Source organism: Lipotes vexillifer, unplaced genomic scaffold (assembly GCF_000442215.2).
Source record: "Lipotes vexillifer unplaced genomic scaffold, Lipotes_vexillifer_v1.1 scaffold252, whole genome shotgun sequence".
In the NCBI taxonomy this organism is placed as follows: Eukaryota; Metazoa; Chordata; class Mammalia; order Artiodactyla; family Lipotidae; genus Lipotes; species Lipotes vexillifer.
Genome location: NW_006773367.1, coordinates 3,170,147 through 3,187,745, shown reverse-complemented (window position 1 = coordinate 3,187,745; position 17,599 = coordinate 3,170,147). Strand labels below are relative to the sequence as shown.

General features: G+C 42.0%; 1 protein-coding gene across 1 annotated transcript in view; it reads left to right on the top strand.

The window, feature by feature from the left end:
* Positions 1 to 2,306: 2,306 nt before the first annotated feature.
* Positions 2,307 to 17,599, top strand: part of HSD17B3 (hydroxysteroid 17-beta dehydrogenase 3) — a 45,929-nt gene continuing 30,636 nt past the window's right edge. The window contains exons 1-2 of the mRNA XM_007448292.1: positions 2,307 to 2,460; positions 6,669 to 6,715. Of these exons, the coding sequence (XP_007448354.1) occupies positions 2,307 to 2,460; positions 6,669 to 6,715 (201 nt within the window). The remainder of the gene's footprint in view (positions 2,461 to 6,668; positions 6,716 to 17,599) is intronic.

Below are 17,599 nucleotides of genomic sequence, written 5' to 3'. Positions count from 1 at the left end.
CCCATTATAGGGGTTTGGGAGTAGGGAAAATGGGTATATACAAAGTAAAAATGGACATGAAATGCTAGTTAATTTTGTTATTAACTGTCATCATAGTTACCTATACCTATGGGTAAGTGAGGGTTCATTAAATTAGTCTCTCTACTTTTGCATATTTTTGATATTTTTCTTATTATAAATTTCTATAAGAGCAAGAATTTTTAAGGAAATTATAAAAGCTATTGAGAGACATTAAGAAGACCTAAAAGGAGAGATATGCCAGTTTGTAGGTTGAAAGACCCGATATTGTAAAAATAAATGTCAGTTTTTCCCAGTTGAGCCCCAGTAGGGCTCACCCCAGGGAGTTCAACAGCAACCACCCCCCCCACCCCCCAGTAGCTTTCCAGCAAGTTTTGTCAGCTTCCCAGTGGGGATTTCTGGTCCCAGGCAGCAGTTCCCTGCTAACCAGACTTATCCTCATGACTGTGAACAGCTCTGTCTCGGGCAACCCAGAGAACTTCATCACCAACCAGTTGGCTGCAACCACACTCTCTCCAGTGAGGTCTGAATCCCAGCCTTGGCTCCGGGAATTCCCTTCCAAGTTGTTTCCTAAATACTCTTCTTCAGCCTTTGAGTATTCTTTTGAGTTTTCTTTTATGCCCTTTTAGTAGCTAATTCCCAACTAATTTTTTAATATTGAATAGTCCATGTTCAAATTGCTGTGTGGTTTGTCTCCTGAGTGGGACTGACACACTAGTAAAATTGAAGTTGTACCTGTATAACATGTGTGACCCTGCAATCACATGTATGTGCGTGTTTGTGTGTGTGAGAGAGACATGCACACGTGTGGGAAAGTACAAATACAAGAATATCCATAGCAATGTTGTTTAGCGTAATCTAAAACTGAAAACAAATACAATTGTTGGTCAACAGGAGACACATTGGCTGCAGGATGTGAGAGAAAGAGAGGAGTCAAGGATATCTCTAAGGTTTTTAAGCTGAACAACTGGAACATAAGAGTCGCCATGTTCTGGGATAGGGAAGTCTGCAAGGGGAACAAGTATTGACATTTGCTGGTAATATCAGAAACCAGTACTAGACTTAAGCTTGAGACGAGTATTAGGCATTCAAATGGAGATGTTAAGTAGGCAGTTGGAAATGCAAGTCTGGATGAGCAGCCTGGGTTACCACTGAACTTATACATTTGGGGGTCCTCAGTGCACAGCGTCCTTAAAGTCAAGAGATTGGGTAACATCACCAAATGAGTAAGTGTGGACAGAAGGAGATGGGGGCCAAAGGATGAACATGGGGGCACTCTTCTCAGATGACTGTCATAATCTTCTCGCTCCCCCTGCTTCAGTGTCACGACCACTCCCCTTCCCCACCTCCAAAAGGTCATCTTCTCTCAGCATCCAGAGTGACTCGGATTAGACAACACCGTTGTCTGAGTCTCTTCAGTGGTTTCTGGTTGCTCATAAAGTCCAAACTCCTCACCAGGAGTATCTGGCTCCTCCCCATGCCTTCACCTTACTTTATTCTTTCCTTCCTTTGTTCTCCACAGACCAGTTCCTCTATGTAGTGCTGTTTATTCCTCAAATACATGCATCTTTCTCATTTCAGGTCACTTGCACTAGCTGTTCCCTCAGCCTGGAGGGGGAAACCTATCTTTGCAGGGCTGTCTCCTTTTCATTCAAATTTCAGTTCAAAATACCACCTCTTCACAGAATTTCTTCCTGTGCTCACTAGTCACTCTAACAAGTCACTCCGTAGCACTTTTTCACGGCACTGATATTTGACATTATCTTATTTATTCACACATTGACTGTGGATCTCAGCTCCCCCATGGCAGTGACTGGTCGTGTTTACTATTATATATTCCCAGCGCCTCAAAGAGTGATGCCACCTGTAGGCAGTCGATAAATATTTGCTGAATAAGTGAATGAATGACTTAAAGGATTTTGCATACTTTTAAGTATCTTTTTTAGCTTCCAAATTCAGGGAGGGAATGCTGGGCTGCCATTTTTCTTTGTCCAGGCTTTATCTTTCTTTATGTCCACCTTTTACTTCCTCACCAACTCCCCTGTGTCACACAAGCCCAACAGTGCTATAAAGATATTAGAAAGAATATTTTATTCCGAAGCCTGTGAATCAGAGGATTGTGTAAAGAAGTTACTCCAATCTGAATGCCTCGACACAGTGACGCGTTGGAATGTGCCCAGTGACTCCAGAAGGGGACTGACTGACACTCCTCCAGAGCAGTCACACTCGCGCCTGGAGGCTGTGAGGGCCCCAACCAGGTCCAAAACAGCATCTGCTGCGGTGCCATCATGGGGGAGGTTCTGGAACAGTTCTTCATTTTTGTAGGGCTGCTGGTGTGCCTGGTCCACCTGGTGAAATGCATGAGATTCTCCAAATGTATTTTCCTGCACTTCTGGCAAGTTTCACCAAGGTCTTTCTTGCAGTCAATGGGACAGTGGGCAGGTAAAGAAAGTTTTCCATCTCTTGTTCTTTTGTTGTTCTTGCTTATTATCACTCAAAAGATATATTGCATCTTTTCCTTTTGAGAGCAAAGATGTAATTCCTTTGGGTTAGTTTAATTTGGTAGGCTGGAAAGCACGAATGAAATTAGGATTGTCTGAGAAATGAGATGTGGGGCATCAGGAGGATAATTAGGGAACAATGTGACTTAGTCCTTGCCTGTGTGCTTCTCCTCTCATTCTCACTAGTTGGGTTTTCTTATTTTTGGAGTTTCTGATGATACAAATAATAGATGCTGCAGAAAATTATGTATCCTCTTCTCCAGATTTTCAAAAGCCCAGGGCGCTTCTATTTTCTTAAAGGGTGTTTCAACATTCTGAAGTCCAATAATTTAAATTCATTTTGTTAAAAAAATTTCTCTGAGCCCTTTCAAGAAGTGAGGGTAATACAAAATCAAGGCAATAGAGATCTCTGTGGAGACATGTTTTTAAAATGGTTATATATGGAATCTGGGTCTGGTTTGTGTCCCAAGTAGACTGATTAATTGCTGCCTCCCAATGGGATTTAGCTCCTGGAACTGCCATGCAGAATTTCAGCTCCATACTGAGTTTAAGGTGAAAGACGCGAGGCTATGGTTTCGGCATCTCCTTGAACGAAACGCTAAGTTTGCATTTCAAAGTTGGTGGTATGTGCTGGTGTCAGTCTATCAATAACCCATATTGTGGTCGGGCTGGCCCTTGTGGTTCTTACTGTGATTGCGAGGTGGCTTTCAGCAATAACCATCAGGACACTTTAAAAAAAAAAATAAAGGTTTATTACTTTCAGGACCTGGAAATTATGTAGGACACCTGGTGCCACATAGCAAGGTCATGGGCACAAAGCGAGAGAGAGAGAGAGAGAGAGAGAGAGAGAGAGAGAGAGAGAGAGAGAGAGAGAGGGAGAGAGAGAGAGAGAGAGAGAGAGATTGAGAGAGAGAGAGAGAGTGAATGGGCCTGGAGTTCTGCTTTTATTTTATTCTGGGGTGGGGGCCTAGGGTTTCACACGCTCACTCTTTAATGGTGAATTTAAAACATAAAAGCAGGAATTTAAAGCACAGGAAGAGAAAAAAACAAGTGGTCCAAATGGTCAGTTATTGAAATCAATCAAGATTTTTAAAAGAAAGGCACCTCATTTGGGGGAGATGGCCTGGCTCTTTGCATGATCCTGTGGCCAGCATAGCTTTTATTAGAAATCACCATCTTTAAAGTTGATGCCTCTTTGAAGTTGATGCCTCATTGGCAATCAAAGTCAGGCACTTGCATTACAAAAAAGAAAAAAACGAAAACAAAAACCCAACTGTCAGGTTTTGCACTACAGTTGGGCACCAAGAAATCCAATGATTTAAAAAAAAATAAGAATTTGTGTGGCTTTAGAAATACAGTGCCAGGCTAAATAGGAAAGATTGTAAACAACCTTATAGGGCTGCCAGATAAAATACAGGATACTCAGTTATATTTGAATTTCAGATAAATAAAGAGTAAGTTTTTAGTATATGACACCCCCAATATTATGTGGGACATTCTTATACGAAAAAATTATTTGTTGTTTACCTGAAATTCAAGTTTAACTAGGCATCCTGTATCCTTATTTTCCAAAGCTAAAAAAATTACTATATGAAAATTGTTTGGCATGAATAAAATGTGTTTTTAACTGTTGCTTGTTAATCTGGGGAGAGAGAGAGAGAGAGACAGAGAGAGAGAGAGAGAGAGAATATGTGTGTGAGCACTCCCTCTCAGGGCAGTATGACGTCTCCAGTGAACTTGCTAAGCTGCTAAGCAGTTTGAACTTGAGTGTTCTGGATCCAAATACTCTGCATCACACAGATCCAAATGCCTGTGCTCTGAGGGGCTTAGAACTCTGCCCATCAGTGTATGGCAAAGCCCTTCTGAGAACACACATTCTAAAAGAAGTGCATATGCGGTCATATGTGGTTGATTTCCTAATTTTGTCACTGGTGTTCTTTTTTTTTTTTTTTTTTTTTGGCTATGCTGGGTCTTCCTTGCTGCGTGCAGGCTTTCTCCAGTTGCTGCGAGTGGGGGCTACTCTTCGTTGCGGTGTGCGGGCTTCTCATTGTGGTGACTTCTCTTATTGCGGAACACGGGCTCTAGGCATGCGGGCCTCAGTTGTCGCGGCATGTGGGCTCAGTAGTTGTGGCTCGTGGGCTCTAGAGCGCAGGCTCAGTAGTTGTGGTGCACGGGCTCAGTTCTCCGCGGCAATGTGGGATCTTCCCGGACCAGGGCTCGAACCCGTGTCCCCTGCATTGGCAGGTGGATTCTTAACCACTGCGCCACCAGGGAAGTCGCTCTAGAGCGCAGGCTCAGTAGTTGTGGTGCACGGGCTCAGTTGCTCCGCGGCATGTGGGATCTTCCCGGACCAGGGCTCGAACCCGTGTCCCCTGCATTGGCAGGTGGATTCTTAACCACTGCGCCACCAGGGAAGTCCCATCACTGATATTCTTTATAGATTTGTGACCCCAAAGTCAGAGCCTGGGTTCCAATCCTGTAGTCATCATTTTTAGCAGTGTGGCCTTGATTGGGTTAAGAACTTTCTCTCCCTTAGCTTCCTCAAATATAAACTAAGGAAAATGATGTTCCCTGAATTATAGGCTTGTTTTGAATATCAGATGAGATGGTGGCTGTGAGGTTGCCCATCCACATGCTCTTTCTGCATTTCTGTAAGCCAGACACGGAAGAGCTTTATTGGACCTTCAATGCCTATTCCACTTTCTCCCTGAACTCCAGCAGCCTCATCTGTCACCCTCACCTAGACAAACTGATGCCTTCACATTCCCACCACCCGCCATGAAGGAGCTGCTAGTGGGAGCCCTGGTGCTCTGGGGTGTCAGAGCCAGACCTCATTTCTGGCTTGCAAGCTGTGTTCCGAGGCCTGATCTGGACACTGGGGCAGAGGCAGCACTGAAGATTTTGCTACGCACCGAGGAGGGGGTGGAGGTGGCCAGGAACCTCAGGAGCCAGCTTCCTCCCCTCTTCTCCCTCCTGTCCATCTCACGCTGTGTAATTTAACTTGTAAATAATAAGGTCTAAGTGACTATAAACAAAACCCAAAAATATAGTGCACGGCAGAAAGTAAACACTCAGTAGGTACCAGCCACTTATTGACGTTATCTTGACTATAGTTCAGGCCTTGTACTGGGTGATTTTGAGGATGTCTGTAATGGAAGAGAAGGTGAGGCAGAAGACAACAACCCTGAGCAAAGTACCTCTACAGAGTAAAACAAGTCATATACGTGGAGTCACTTAAAAGTACCCAAATAAACAAGTAAAATCACTGGTAATTATTAAAATGAGGGTGCTTCTGTCTGAAGCACTGCCTGAAGCTTTTTCAGCTTGGTCTGATCTCCCTCTCAAGTAAACTAAATATATACATAGCTTTTGTACACACTTTTGGAAAGCACATCCTCCGATTGTTGTTGCAAAGGTAAACTGCAGATATGTATATACTGAATTGTACTGTGTTTTGAAATTGTGACATTCACACGAATGAAGTTTACCCTAGAGCTCAGTCATTAAATATGTATGTGCTGTTGGCTATAAAAGGACTAGAAGGCCCATCTCATTGTTATCTATTAATCAATAGATCCAGTGAGCACAGGTTCTTTAGGTCCCTTCATGTCACTGCATCCTCTTTTTGTATTTCTGTATTTTCCTCTTTGTTAAGTTCTCTATCTTCAATGGGCTTTGATTGCTGCTGTCCTGTGAGAGTGAGGATAGGAAGTGGGGAGAACTCAACTTTTAGTAGGAACCTTGAAATGTCCTTACAGTGATAATTGGGTGTGTGGGTAGAGAGATAATAGCATACACTGCTTGTCCTTGATGAATTAAGGCTTAGAAATGTCTAAACCCTTATGGGGTCTGAATAAAATGTTCGCTGGCTAATGTTCTTTGTTTCATTTTGGAGCATGTTTTTCATAGCCTCACCAACCCTTCCCCCCAAACCCCATCCAAAAAAAGAAAAAAAAGCTTCATTTTGAACATTTAGTGAAGGGAGTCAAGGCTGGAAACTTCACAGTTGAGCGGAGTAGGGCTGGAGAGCAGAAGGGCAGTGCTTTGGAATATTGTGTCCTAGAGAGTAGGCCTGCAAGAACATGTAGCCCGCAAGAAAGGGGTTTAAAGATTAATTCTATCCTTTAAAACCATTTCTGATTTTTGCAGTGATCACTGGAGCAGGAGATGGGATTGGGAAAGCTTATTCATTCGAGGTAAGTTGTGTCGCTGGAGACTTTCTCCTCCCCTTTTATTAAACACATCATAGTCACATGACTCCCACCCCAAACACTAGTTTTCTGATTATAAAAGCAATGGACATTCCCTTATGAAGGAAACTATTTTCTATAAAAAAGGAAATTTAAAAATCATAATCTCACCGCCTGGCTACCTTTTAAAAAAAATACAATGATATTCAAAGGTGGCAGTATCTCCCCTTAGGAGTTGTTTTAGGAATTTATGGGGGCACTGTTATTTCCTAGGGTAATTGTACCATAAGCATGTATATACTTAAATCAATAAAAAAATTATAAACTACTTTCCTTGTATTTACCCTTTACATTATAGCTAGGGCATATGTTGATTTAAAAATCATTTGTGTAGGTAGGATATATATATATAACTTTCACTTCAAGAAGATTAATGGGCGTTAAAAAATATAATATAAAGAGAGAATCTGATAGGGTTGAGAGTCACTGGAGTGTGATTAGAGTCCTTGAGTGTTTCCTTCCAGGGTTTTTGTTTCTCTGTAGATAGATAGATAGTAGGTAGTTACGCTTTTCTAAAAATGTGTTTACAGCATATGTAGTTTTGTATGCCATTATTATTAGTATTATTACAAGTTCGACATTTTCACTAATGAAGTATTGTTTCCTGGCATTCCTATATATTTTCTTTCTTCCTTGTGCCTATTATACTAACCTCTAGAACCATGTAAAATACAATAGAAGAAATAGAATCCTAGAAATTATGAGGATGGCTGTTAAAAATCAACACCTTAAAAACATAATGAAAAGCACTTCAGTTATGAAAACTACATTCAACAATAGTGTAGTACTCATGTGTTTTCTTGTTCCTAAAGGCCTGTGTCATGAGAGAGGTCAAACCATCTTCTGTGAAATGAACATTGCAAGGTATATTGGAGGTACCTGATAGAAACTTTTGGTTTTCTTTTTAGTAACCATACCACTTAAAAGCTCCGAGTGCTGGTCTTTTGGATCTACCCCCCATCTTCCATGCTCTGAAGATAATTTCTTTGGTACTGACATTCTACTTCAACTCTGTTTTTGTTTTTTTCTTCCAGCTAAAGAGTTCATCTTTGCTCTTATCCTTATTTGTATATAGCAACTTTCTGATGATCAGTAGTGCCCAACACTCAGTAGATGAGTGGTTATATTTGAGTGTTGAGGTTGGAGAGAACATGTGCCAACCCCTTTCCAAAGCCTTGTATCTTCCATACCCCAAGTCAGAAGGAAAGCTTTTCTAGCTATTTGTGTTAAAACTATATCACCTCTTATATAACTGCTTTTTCACCTTAGACCACTTTTCTGGAAAGGGTCTTATCTTTCATCCACAAGATCCAAGGCCTTACCTCTCAGTTCTCTGGAGAACTCAGGTTATTTTTTTATGATTTTCCAGATTCTTTCCTCAAATTCATGCTGACCTGATATACCTGTGGCCCCCTTGATATCTTAAGACTCAGACACTTTTCTTTCTTCTTAGAGGAGACCCATGCGCGGATTCTCCTTAGCAATTCATTTCCTTACTCTTTCCAAAAGCAATGGCCTGGGGGTCAGGAGCTATGAGTTCCAGTCCTCATTCAGACACTAACTGTCTGCAGGTTTTGGACAAGTTACACATCCTTTCTGGGCTTCCAGGTCTTTATGAGCACAAAAGATGTCTCCTAAGAACCTTCAAATTCTAAATTCTGTTTCTCTTCTAGACTAGTTCTTGCTTTGCTCTTCTTGTAGAATCTTATTCTTTGTTTCCTTTTGTTCTTTTCTAAGGCTGTGTTAAACAATTTTCTGGGATCCCTACCTTTCTTTCATGCAGGATTCCCTCTCTCTCAGAGAGCCTGTTCTTGTCTCCCTGCTTATTGCTGCTTCAAGGAAAGCAGTTCAGAGTCTGGAATGCTATAGATTGTAATGGTTAAGAATTCGAGGTTGGGAATGGATCAGATGTCTGTTCAAACTCTGCCTCCAATATGCTCACTGCAGAATTTCCACATCAATAAACTGGAGGTGATGATAATTCCATCTGGGCTTTTGTAAAAGTTAAATGGGATGAGACGGGCAAAATGCTTTGCATAGAGTAAGCTCTCCAAGTTTAGCCACTATTATTATTGGATATTTAATCTGTATTTTCTTTCCCATATATTGCTTTTTTTTCCCCTCTTTTTGAGAAAGAAAATGTGTTGTATTTACCCATATTTTTACCCTTTCTATTGTTCTTTCTTCTTCCCTGATGTTCCAAGATTTTTTCTTTTGTTATTTCCTGTCTGTTTAGAGAAGTTCCTTTAGTTGTTCTACAGTAGCTCTGCGGGTGACAAATTCTCTTTGTTTTCCTTCGTCAGAGACTGTCTCCATTTCCCCTTCATTCCTGAAGGATAATTTTGCTGAATATAGGATTATAGTTGACAATCCTTTCCTTTCAGCACTTGAAAAATGTTCCACTTCCTTCTGGCCTCTATGATTTCTGATGAGTCTGATGTTATTCAAATCATTTTCCCCTATAGGTAAGGTGTTGTTTCTCTTTCATTGCTTTCAAGATTTTTTTTCTTTGTGTTCAATTTTCAGGAGTTTAGTTATGTTTCTTGCTGTGGGTTTCTTTGGGTTTATCTTGTTTGAGATTCACTCAGTCTCTTGAATCTGTAGGTTTATACCTTTTCACAAATTTGGAAATTTTTCATTCATTCTTTCTTTAAATATTCTTTCTGCCTAGCTGCTTAGTCCTCTTTTCTTCTGGGACTCTAATGACACAAATGTAAGACCTTTCTTATAGTCTAGTGGGTCACTGAGATGCTGTTCATTTTTTTCAGTGTATTTTTTCTCTGTTTAGATTGGGTAATTCCTGTTGTTTTATCTTTAAGTTCATGGATTCTTTCCTTGGTCTCTCCATTCTGCTATTGAGCCCATCCGTTGAGTTTTTAATTTCACTTTCTGTATTTTTCAGTTCTAAAATTTCCATTTCATTTTTCTTTATATCTTCTATTTCTTTGCTGAAATGTCCTATTTTTCATTTGTTTTAATTGTGTTTGTGATTGCTCTCTGAAGCATTTTTACGATAGCTGCTTTAAAATTCTAGTCAGATAATTCTAACATCTGTGTCATCTTGATGTTAGCATTTGTCCATTGTTTTTATCTTACTCAGATTGAGATCTTCCTTATTCTTGGTGTGATGAGTTGTTTTTTTTTTAATTGAATCTTGGACATTTTTGGTTTTATGTTATGAGACTCTGGATCATATTTAAATCTTCTGGTTTAGGTCTGTACTGACATTGCTTCAACAGGGGGAGGAGGGGTTGCTTTTTCCTACCAGATGAGGTAGAAGCCCAGGTTTTCCACTTGGCCTCCTTTAGGGGGTGCTGCCTCCTTGTTACTGCTGGATGGGTGTAGGAGTTCTGGCTTCTCATAAGCCACTCTGGATTTTTGGGGCAAGAGTGCATCCTTACTGCTCCCCACAAGCAGTACTTGGAGGAGGTGGTCTCACTATCACTGCGGTGATGGTATAAGTCCTGAATCTCCACTAGGCTTCCTCTGTCATCATCCCAGGGGAAGGAAGAGGGGAGAGAGCAGAAGGGGTGCTCTGGCACTGTTAGGTGGAAGTGGAAGTTCAGGTCTCTGCTGACATGGTGGGTGGGGTGGCTGGGATGAAAGTCCCAGCTCCCTGCTCATCCTTCTCTGATGCCAACCTGGCAGGGGCTTGGAGTCCTTGTTAGGACTCAGCCTCACAAGAGTGGAAGTGTCAGCTCCCCACTCAGCCTTTGGAGGCAGGGGTGGCAATAGGAACATAGATTTTTTTTTTTGAGTTGTTTGTCTGGAGTACGACAGTTACTGTCTAAAGTTTTCTGCCTTGCTAGACTGCCATTTTTTGGTTCTGTGGTTAGAGAAAGCAGGCTTTTATTGGGACTTTTTATGTCTGTACTGTTGGTGTTTCTGAATATCCAGCTTCTCCAGCAATAAGTCTGGGATATATGAGGCAAAAAGAAAACCCAGGAGACTCACCACTCGTTTCCTCAGGTCTCAGGACCCATAGCTGATCTTCTCACTATCTTTTGGAGTCTTCTTATATTTATTTTATGTATTATGTTCAGGTTGCATGTTTTAGTTGCATTTCATGGTAGAAATAGGGACTTTTACTCCAACTTTCCAGTAGCCTATTCTATATTACATTTTAACCTAATCTGTATTTGTATTTAGAGTGGCAATAGTGGCTTTGCCTCCTTTTAAAGGAATTTCAAGCATTATTGGAAGCAGGTGAAAAAAATTGTGGAGAGGGATGGGCTGGAGGAGGAAGGACAAGAATGGACCTGCTCTTCATGCCTCCGAAGCCTCTGCTTCACTCTGTATTTCACACCATTTCCATTCCTTTGGCACCTGAATTCAAGCCCTTTCTTTTATTTACTGCCACACAGAAGAAGCCCTGTCTTCCCTGGCATTCCCACCACCTGTTATAGATTAGCAGTGACAAGCACCTTCCTTGACCTAGGCCCTAACACACAGCAGAAGGAAAAAGGTCTATTCATCACAGCAGCAGCCATTCTTCCTTAGCACAGTGCCAGGCAGGGAATTCTGGGAGAGGGCCTGCTTCTGGGGCTTAATTCCCTGAAGGGGGGTGGTGGCAAAACCCACGTATGGAGCCTGTCAGCCTGGACATTCTAGAAAGAAGATGGAGCCCTGCTCAAAAGGACAAAGGGAACATGCTGGCCCAGACAACCAAATGTTCTCCGTGCCCCCTTCCTGGCTCAGACCACTTCACATGGAATCTTTAAAAAGTCGAGGGCTCTTGGGCTTCCCTGGTGGCGCAGTGGTTGAGAGTCTGCCTGCCGATGCAGGGGACACGGGTTCGTGCCCCGGTCTGGGAAGATCCCACATGCCGCAGAGCGGCTGGGCCCGTGAGCCACGGCCGCTGAGCCCGCGCGTCCGGAGCCTGTGCTCCGCAACGGGAGAGGCCACAACAGTGAGAGGCCCGTGTACCGCAAAAAAAAAAAAAAAAAAAAAATCTATGGCTCTTGAGAGAAATGGCACAATTCAGGAGAGGCTGGAAGCACACAAGGCAGAGAGCATCCTTCGTGTTGAAAATGCAAATTGTTTTCCATTTAATGGACAATCTCCCCCTCGGGAGGCTGATGAAGTGAATTGTGAGACGAAGGTGCTTAATTCTTTAGCCATCCTTTGATAGATTCCCAGACTGAAAATGAGGGCTGGAAGTGGGGGTGGGGAATTTTCCAGGAGAGAAAGAGAAGACTTCACGATATCACTGGCCTTAAAATGGGACAGTTCTTATTTTTTTATCTTTTAATTTTCTAGATATTTTTAAAGTTTTAAGATAGACTTTATTTTTTAGAGCAGTTTTAGATTGACCACAAAATCTTGCAGAAGGTACAGCGAGTTCCCATATACCTCTGTCCTCACACACACCCCAGAGTGGGAAGTTTGCTACAGTGAACATACACTGGCACGTCATTATCACCCAGAGTCCATAGTTTACCTTGGGGTTCATTCTTCTTGGTTTAGTTTTTCCGTGGTGGTTGTTTTTCAGAGGAAAGTGTGTTACGGGCCCAGCTGAAGATGAGTTTCTCTTAGGGAACCTGCTTCCCACCTTCTCCTTTGCTCCGTCTGGTCTGAATGAAGCTTTCTTTACCTAGGGTCAGTCAAAATTGACACAAAAGTCTTTGAGACATTTTCTGTGGCTTATTTCTTTTCCATAGCTGTGTTCCAGCCAAAATGTCTGAGTACACTTCTTTTTATGTCATTTAAAAATATACTAGGAAATCAACTATTTAAAGGAACAACAGATGCAGAGCATCACCCCTAATTACATTCTATATATGTCTAGATATTGATTGATTGTCTTTTTACAAAGTGAAACCTCACTATATAGGTTCCAGGCCTGGGGTGGGACTTGTTATAATACTTTATGGCTGAAGATCAGCTGTTAGACTTCAGCGTGCATAATATGATACGCACGTGAATCAGTTTTTTATTTTAAACAGCTTCTTGAGATATAATTCATGTACCATAAAATTCACCTGTTTTAAGTGTATGGTACAATGATTTTTAGTAAATTAACCAAGGTTTTCACCATCGTCGCCATCCAGTTTTAGCACATTTCCATAATCCTAATAAGATCCTAATGAGATCACTCACAACTGGTCACAGTTAATCCCCCATTCCCATCCGTAGTACTAGGCTGCCACTAATCTTTTCTGAACATTTCATATGAATGCCACCACACAATATGTAGTCTTTTGTGCCTGACTTCCTTCATTTAGCACAGGATTTTTGAGGTTCATCCATGTTGTAGCATGTGTCAGTGGTTCTTTCATTTTTATTGCAGAATAATATTCCATCATATGGATATACCACAATTTGTTTATTCATTTACTAGCTGATGAATGTTTGGGTCGTTCCCATTTTGGGCTATGTAATATGCTGCTATGAACATTCTTGTGTGCTTGTTTTCATGGACATATGTTTCCATTTCTCCTTTTTTTTGGCTGCATCGGGTCTTCGTTGCTGTGCGTGGGCTTTCTCTAGTTGCGGCGAGCGGGGGCTACTGTTTGTTGTGGTGCACAGGCTTCTCATTGCCGTGGCTTCTCTTGTTGGGGACCACGGGCTCTAGGCGCACGGGCTTCAGTAGTTGTGGCACACGGGCTCAGTAGTTGTGGTGCACGGGTTTAGTTGCTCCGCGGCATGTGGGATCTTCCCAGACCAGGGCTCGAACCCATGTCCCCTGCATTGGCAGGCAGATTCTTAACCACTGCGCCACCAGGGAAGTCCCTCCATTTCTCTTGGGTAGATTACCTAGGAATGGAATACACCACCACACCTAGAGGTGGTGTGTGTTGAGTTTCTTCTACTTGCCCCTCGGGATTCACCCTCTGCCCTTCTTCGCCCTGCTGTGTGCCCTAGGAGGCTGCCCTGCACCAAGGGCCTCAGATGGCTTCTGGTTTCAGTGGGGTTTGGTGGGGGTTGGGGGATACTGGCAACAGGTAAGAGAGAGAGAGAGGAGTGTGAGGTTGGGTTCCTTTCTGCTCTCTCCCTGTGGGCTGGCTGTATCCCTCTGCTGATGGCCGCAGCTCTGTCAGGCAGCCCTCTCCACCCTCTGGTTCTGGGTGTTCATCCCCCAACCCTTTCAGGTTCACAGGTGACAACAGTTCTGCCCTTATTAGCTCCAGAATCTCGTGGGTCCTCTACACATTAGTCACACTTTGTAAATCATCCTTTTATTAAACTCTCTTCTAGTTACCCAATTTGAGTGTGCTGTTTTTGCCAGGACCTAGGCTAAATCCAGGTTTTAGTTAATTTTTAAAGGTGATAAATTAGAGTTCATCAATATCTGTGCTTTAGCTAACTTGACTTTCATTAGAGGGTTTGCCCCTTAGCCTAAGAGATGTTATAAATAATCTTCCTGAGGAAGTGCCTTCCAAGACATGTGGATTAGCTAGAAATATTGTACAGGTACGTCTGCCCTCCTGTGAACAAGGATGTAAAATCTGTGAGCATCGCAGAGTGGTGTTCTTGGCCTTTAACTGATTTGGCCCCATGTCCTGCTGATAGTGGAGGATACTCTCACCCTACCCTGCTAGAAGTTTGACTGCACCCTGCCCCCGGCACATTATCATATCTGCCTGGGATGAGCCTTCACAGAGTGCCTAAGGGACAGAAAGCTGGGACTCCACTGAGCTATAAGAATAGGTTCATGACTATTTTGATGCCAGCTTACTAATGAATGTTTCTGTTGGTAGGATTTGGTCTGAGGCTTGTTTCAATTTTATAACGCACCATCTGCTGGCTGGTTGTTGGGGAGATCTGTAGCCAAAATCTCTCTCTAATTACTGGAGGCAACAAGAAAACCCAATGATTATGAACAACCAAACAGGCATAGGTCAGAGAAAGACATAATATTTAATGCCTCCCAGGGTTCCAGCCATTCAGGGTTCTAATCAGCTCTGCCCAGTCCTTAGGAGCATGGGCAGCTGCTCTGGTCTGTACAAAAAGCAGCCCAGCTGGCCCCAAGCAGCGCCAGCCCCTCTGGCCTCCCAGCTCATCTCGGCCCCAGCTAAGCACCGTACAGCCCCATACAGCATCTACTCACTTCACATCCCCAATTCTCTTTCAAAAAGCACTGTTACCTAATTTTCCTGTATTTATTTAGCTTCCTTTTTAAAATTAAACTTTTAATTTTGAGATAATTATAGATTCATATGCAGTTGTAAGAAAGAATACAGAGAGATCCCATGTACCCTTTATCCAATCTTGCAAAGCTATTCTACATCACACTCAGGATATCGACATAGATACAGTCAAGATACAGAACATTTCCATCACCGCAAGGATCCCTTGTGTGGCCGTTTTATAAACACCCCCACCCCCTCCTTCCTTCTTTCCTCCCTCCCTCCCTCCCTCCCTCCCTTCCTCCTTCCCTCCTTCTTTCTTTCATTATTTCTTTCTTGACATATAGTTGATTTACAATGTTGTGTTACTTTCTGCTGTTCAGCAAAATGATTCAGTTATACATATATATACATTATTTTTATATTCTTTTCCATTATGGTTTATTACAGGATATTGTTTCCAGTTTTGGGCAATACTTATAAAGCTTCTATAAACATCTGTATATAAGTTTTGTGTGAACGTAAGACTATTTTTTCTGGAATAAGTGCTCAGGAGTGCAGTTGCTCGCTGGTATGATAGTTGCATGTTTAGTTTTTTAAGAAACTGCTAAACTGTTCCCCAGATTGTTTGTACCATTCTCACCAGCACTGTATGTGTGGTCCATTTTCTCCACATCTTCACCAGCATTTGGTGTTGCTATGTTTTATTTTAGCCATTCTGAGAGCTGTGTAGTAATATCTCATTGGGGTTTTAATTTGCACTTCCCTGATGGCTAATGATGTTTATGTATACATTTTTAATTCAAAGAAGTGTAAGGAAGAAAACAGCAAAAAGGCCATCATCTCTTTGCCCAGGTAATTCCTGTTAAAGATAAAATAATATAGACATACAATTAGAAAACTCAAGCAGCACAGAAAAGCATACAAAGGGAAATAGAGGCCTCTTCTCCCTCACCCCTGCCCTTACCTGGCCCTTCTCTGTAAAGGTCACCAGTGTTCACAATGTCTTGAGATTCCTTTCAGAAAAGGTAAAGGAAAACCATGGCTATATTCATATTTACCTGTTGACATGGATGTTGATAGTACAGGGTAACTTCAGCGTAACAATCCAGAGACTTTCCTGATTAGTGGGTGGCTCTGTCCAGTTCCTTCTGTCTTGCTTCTTGTCTATCTTATAAGCCTTTGTGCTACTCTTCAAGGTTGGAGCTGGGTCATAAGCATGTCTGTGTCCTGCAGCCCACTGACAGCCGTCAGTCCTATGGCCAGACATAGGGCAAGAAAGGCCAGGAGTGTCATCTAGTCACACGCCCAGGAAGAAGGAAAGTAATTTATAGTCTCCTGGCAGAATTTACACCTGTATGTTTAGTTGTTGCCCACATGAGCACAGATGGGATCCTGCTTCACACAACCGTAAACCCTCTTCTAAACTTTGCTTTGTCCATTAAATAATGTAATATGGAGCTCTTGCCACAGCAAAGGCATACAGATGGCCTTCATTCTTTTTAATGGTTTCAGGGTTATCCTATCCCAGGGATGTACTATGTCTCTTTTATCGGCCTCTTAGGGATGGGCACTAGGGTTACGTTTTGTTTTTGTAGTTACAAATAATGTTTCAAGACACACCCTTGAAGATAAACTTACACATATCCAAGTATACATCCCTATCAGTAAGATTGCTGGCTCAATGGGTATGTGCATTTAAATACTGGATACCATTGCCAGATTGTCCTCTATATGACTGAACCAATTTTAACCCATCTTATATTACTATAAATTTTAATACTTATATACATATATATTTAAACATTATAAAACTTACTTTTTGTCACTTTAATATATATAAACATGCATTCTTGGCTATTAATGCCCACAGAATGTACACTCTTGTTTGATACATCTCTCTCTCTCTTTCTCTCTCTCTCTCTCACACACACACACACACACACACACACACACACACACACACACGTGCGCACGCACAACCATGACATACTACAATGAATTGAGGATACACTCAAAGCCTCGTTCAGAAAGTATAGGGTTGAAGTGAAGACACACAGGAACAAAGCAATGAATCCAAGGAAACATAAAAATAGTTAAAAGCTGATGCTTTCATTTAAGGGAAGATGAAAGAGAATAAGCTTAGAGTGCAGCTGGAGTAATTTAGACTAGAGTAATTTAGACATTAGGAAGAAGAATTTCCTTGCTGAAATGGCATAAGATACCATCATATATTGACAGTAAATGTGTGATAATATTCAAGAATAGAGCAAAGCAGTTGGTTTTTCTTGGGTTGGGCTAAGCCAAGGGATTTTAATCCAAGGGGCCACACTGTGCCATTACCTGTAACTGACAGGAGTGCTGTCTTGAGAAGCATTCTAACTGCCTTGCCTGTCACACTGGAGCTTGTAGCATCCATACCATCCCAGACGTTGGGGGTGGCACTAGAATTGCCCAGATATGGAGAAATTAAACCAGACAATATTTAGTCATATATTTTGCTTCTATAGTAATTTAATTCACAATGGCAACAGATAAACATAGGATATTGGTGGCAGGAACAGCTAAGTTTCCCCCCAAATCCCTATTCTCTCATTGTATAAAGGTAGCTAGTAAGTGGCTATCCAGCCAGGGAACTTCCCAGATTCCCTTACATATAGCTGGGGCTATGTGACATTTTTCCAATGAAATCAGGCAGAAACGATGTGTGTCATTTCTTGGTCAAGGTGGTTGAGGGAGGGGATATATCTTCTCTACCCTC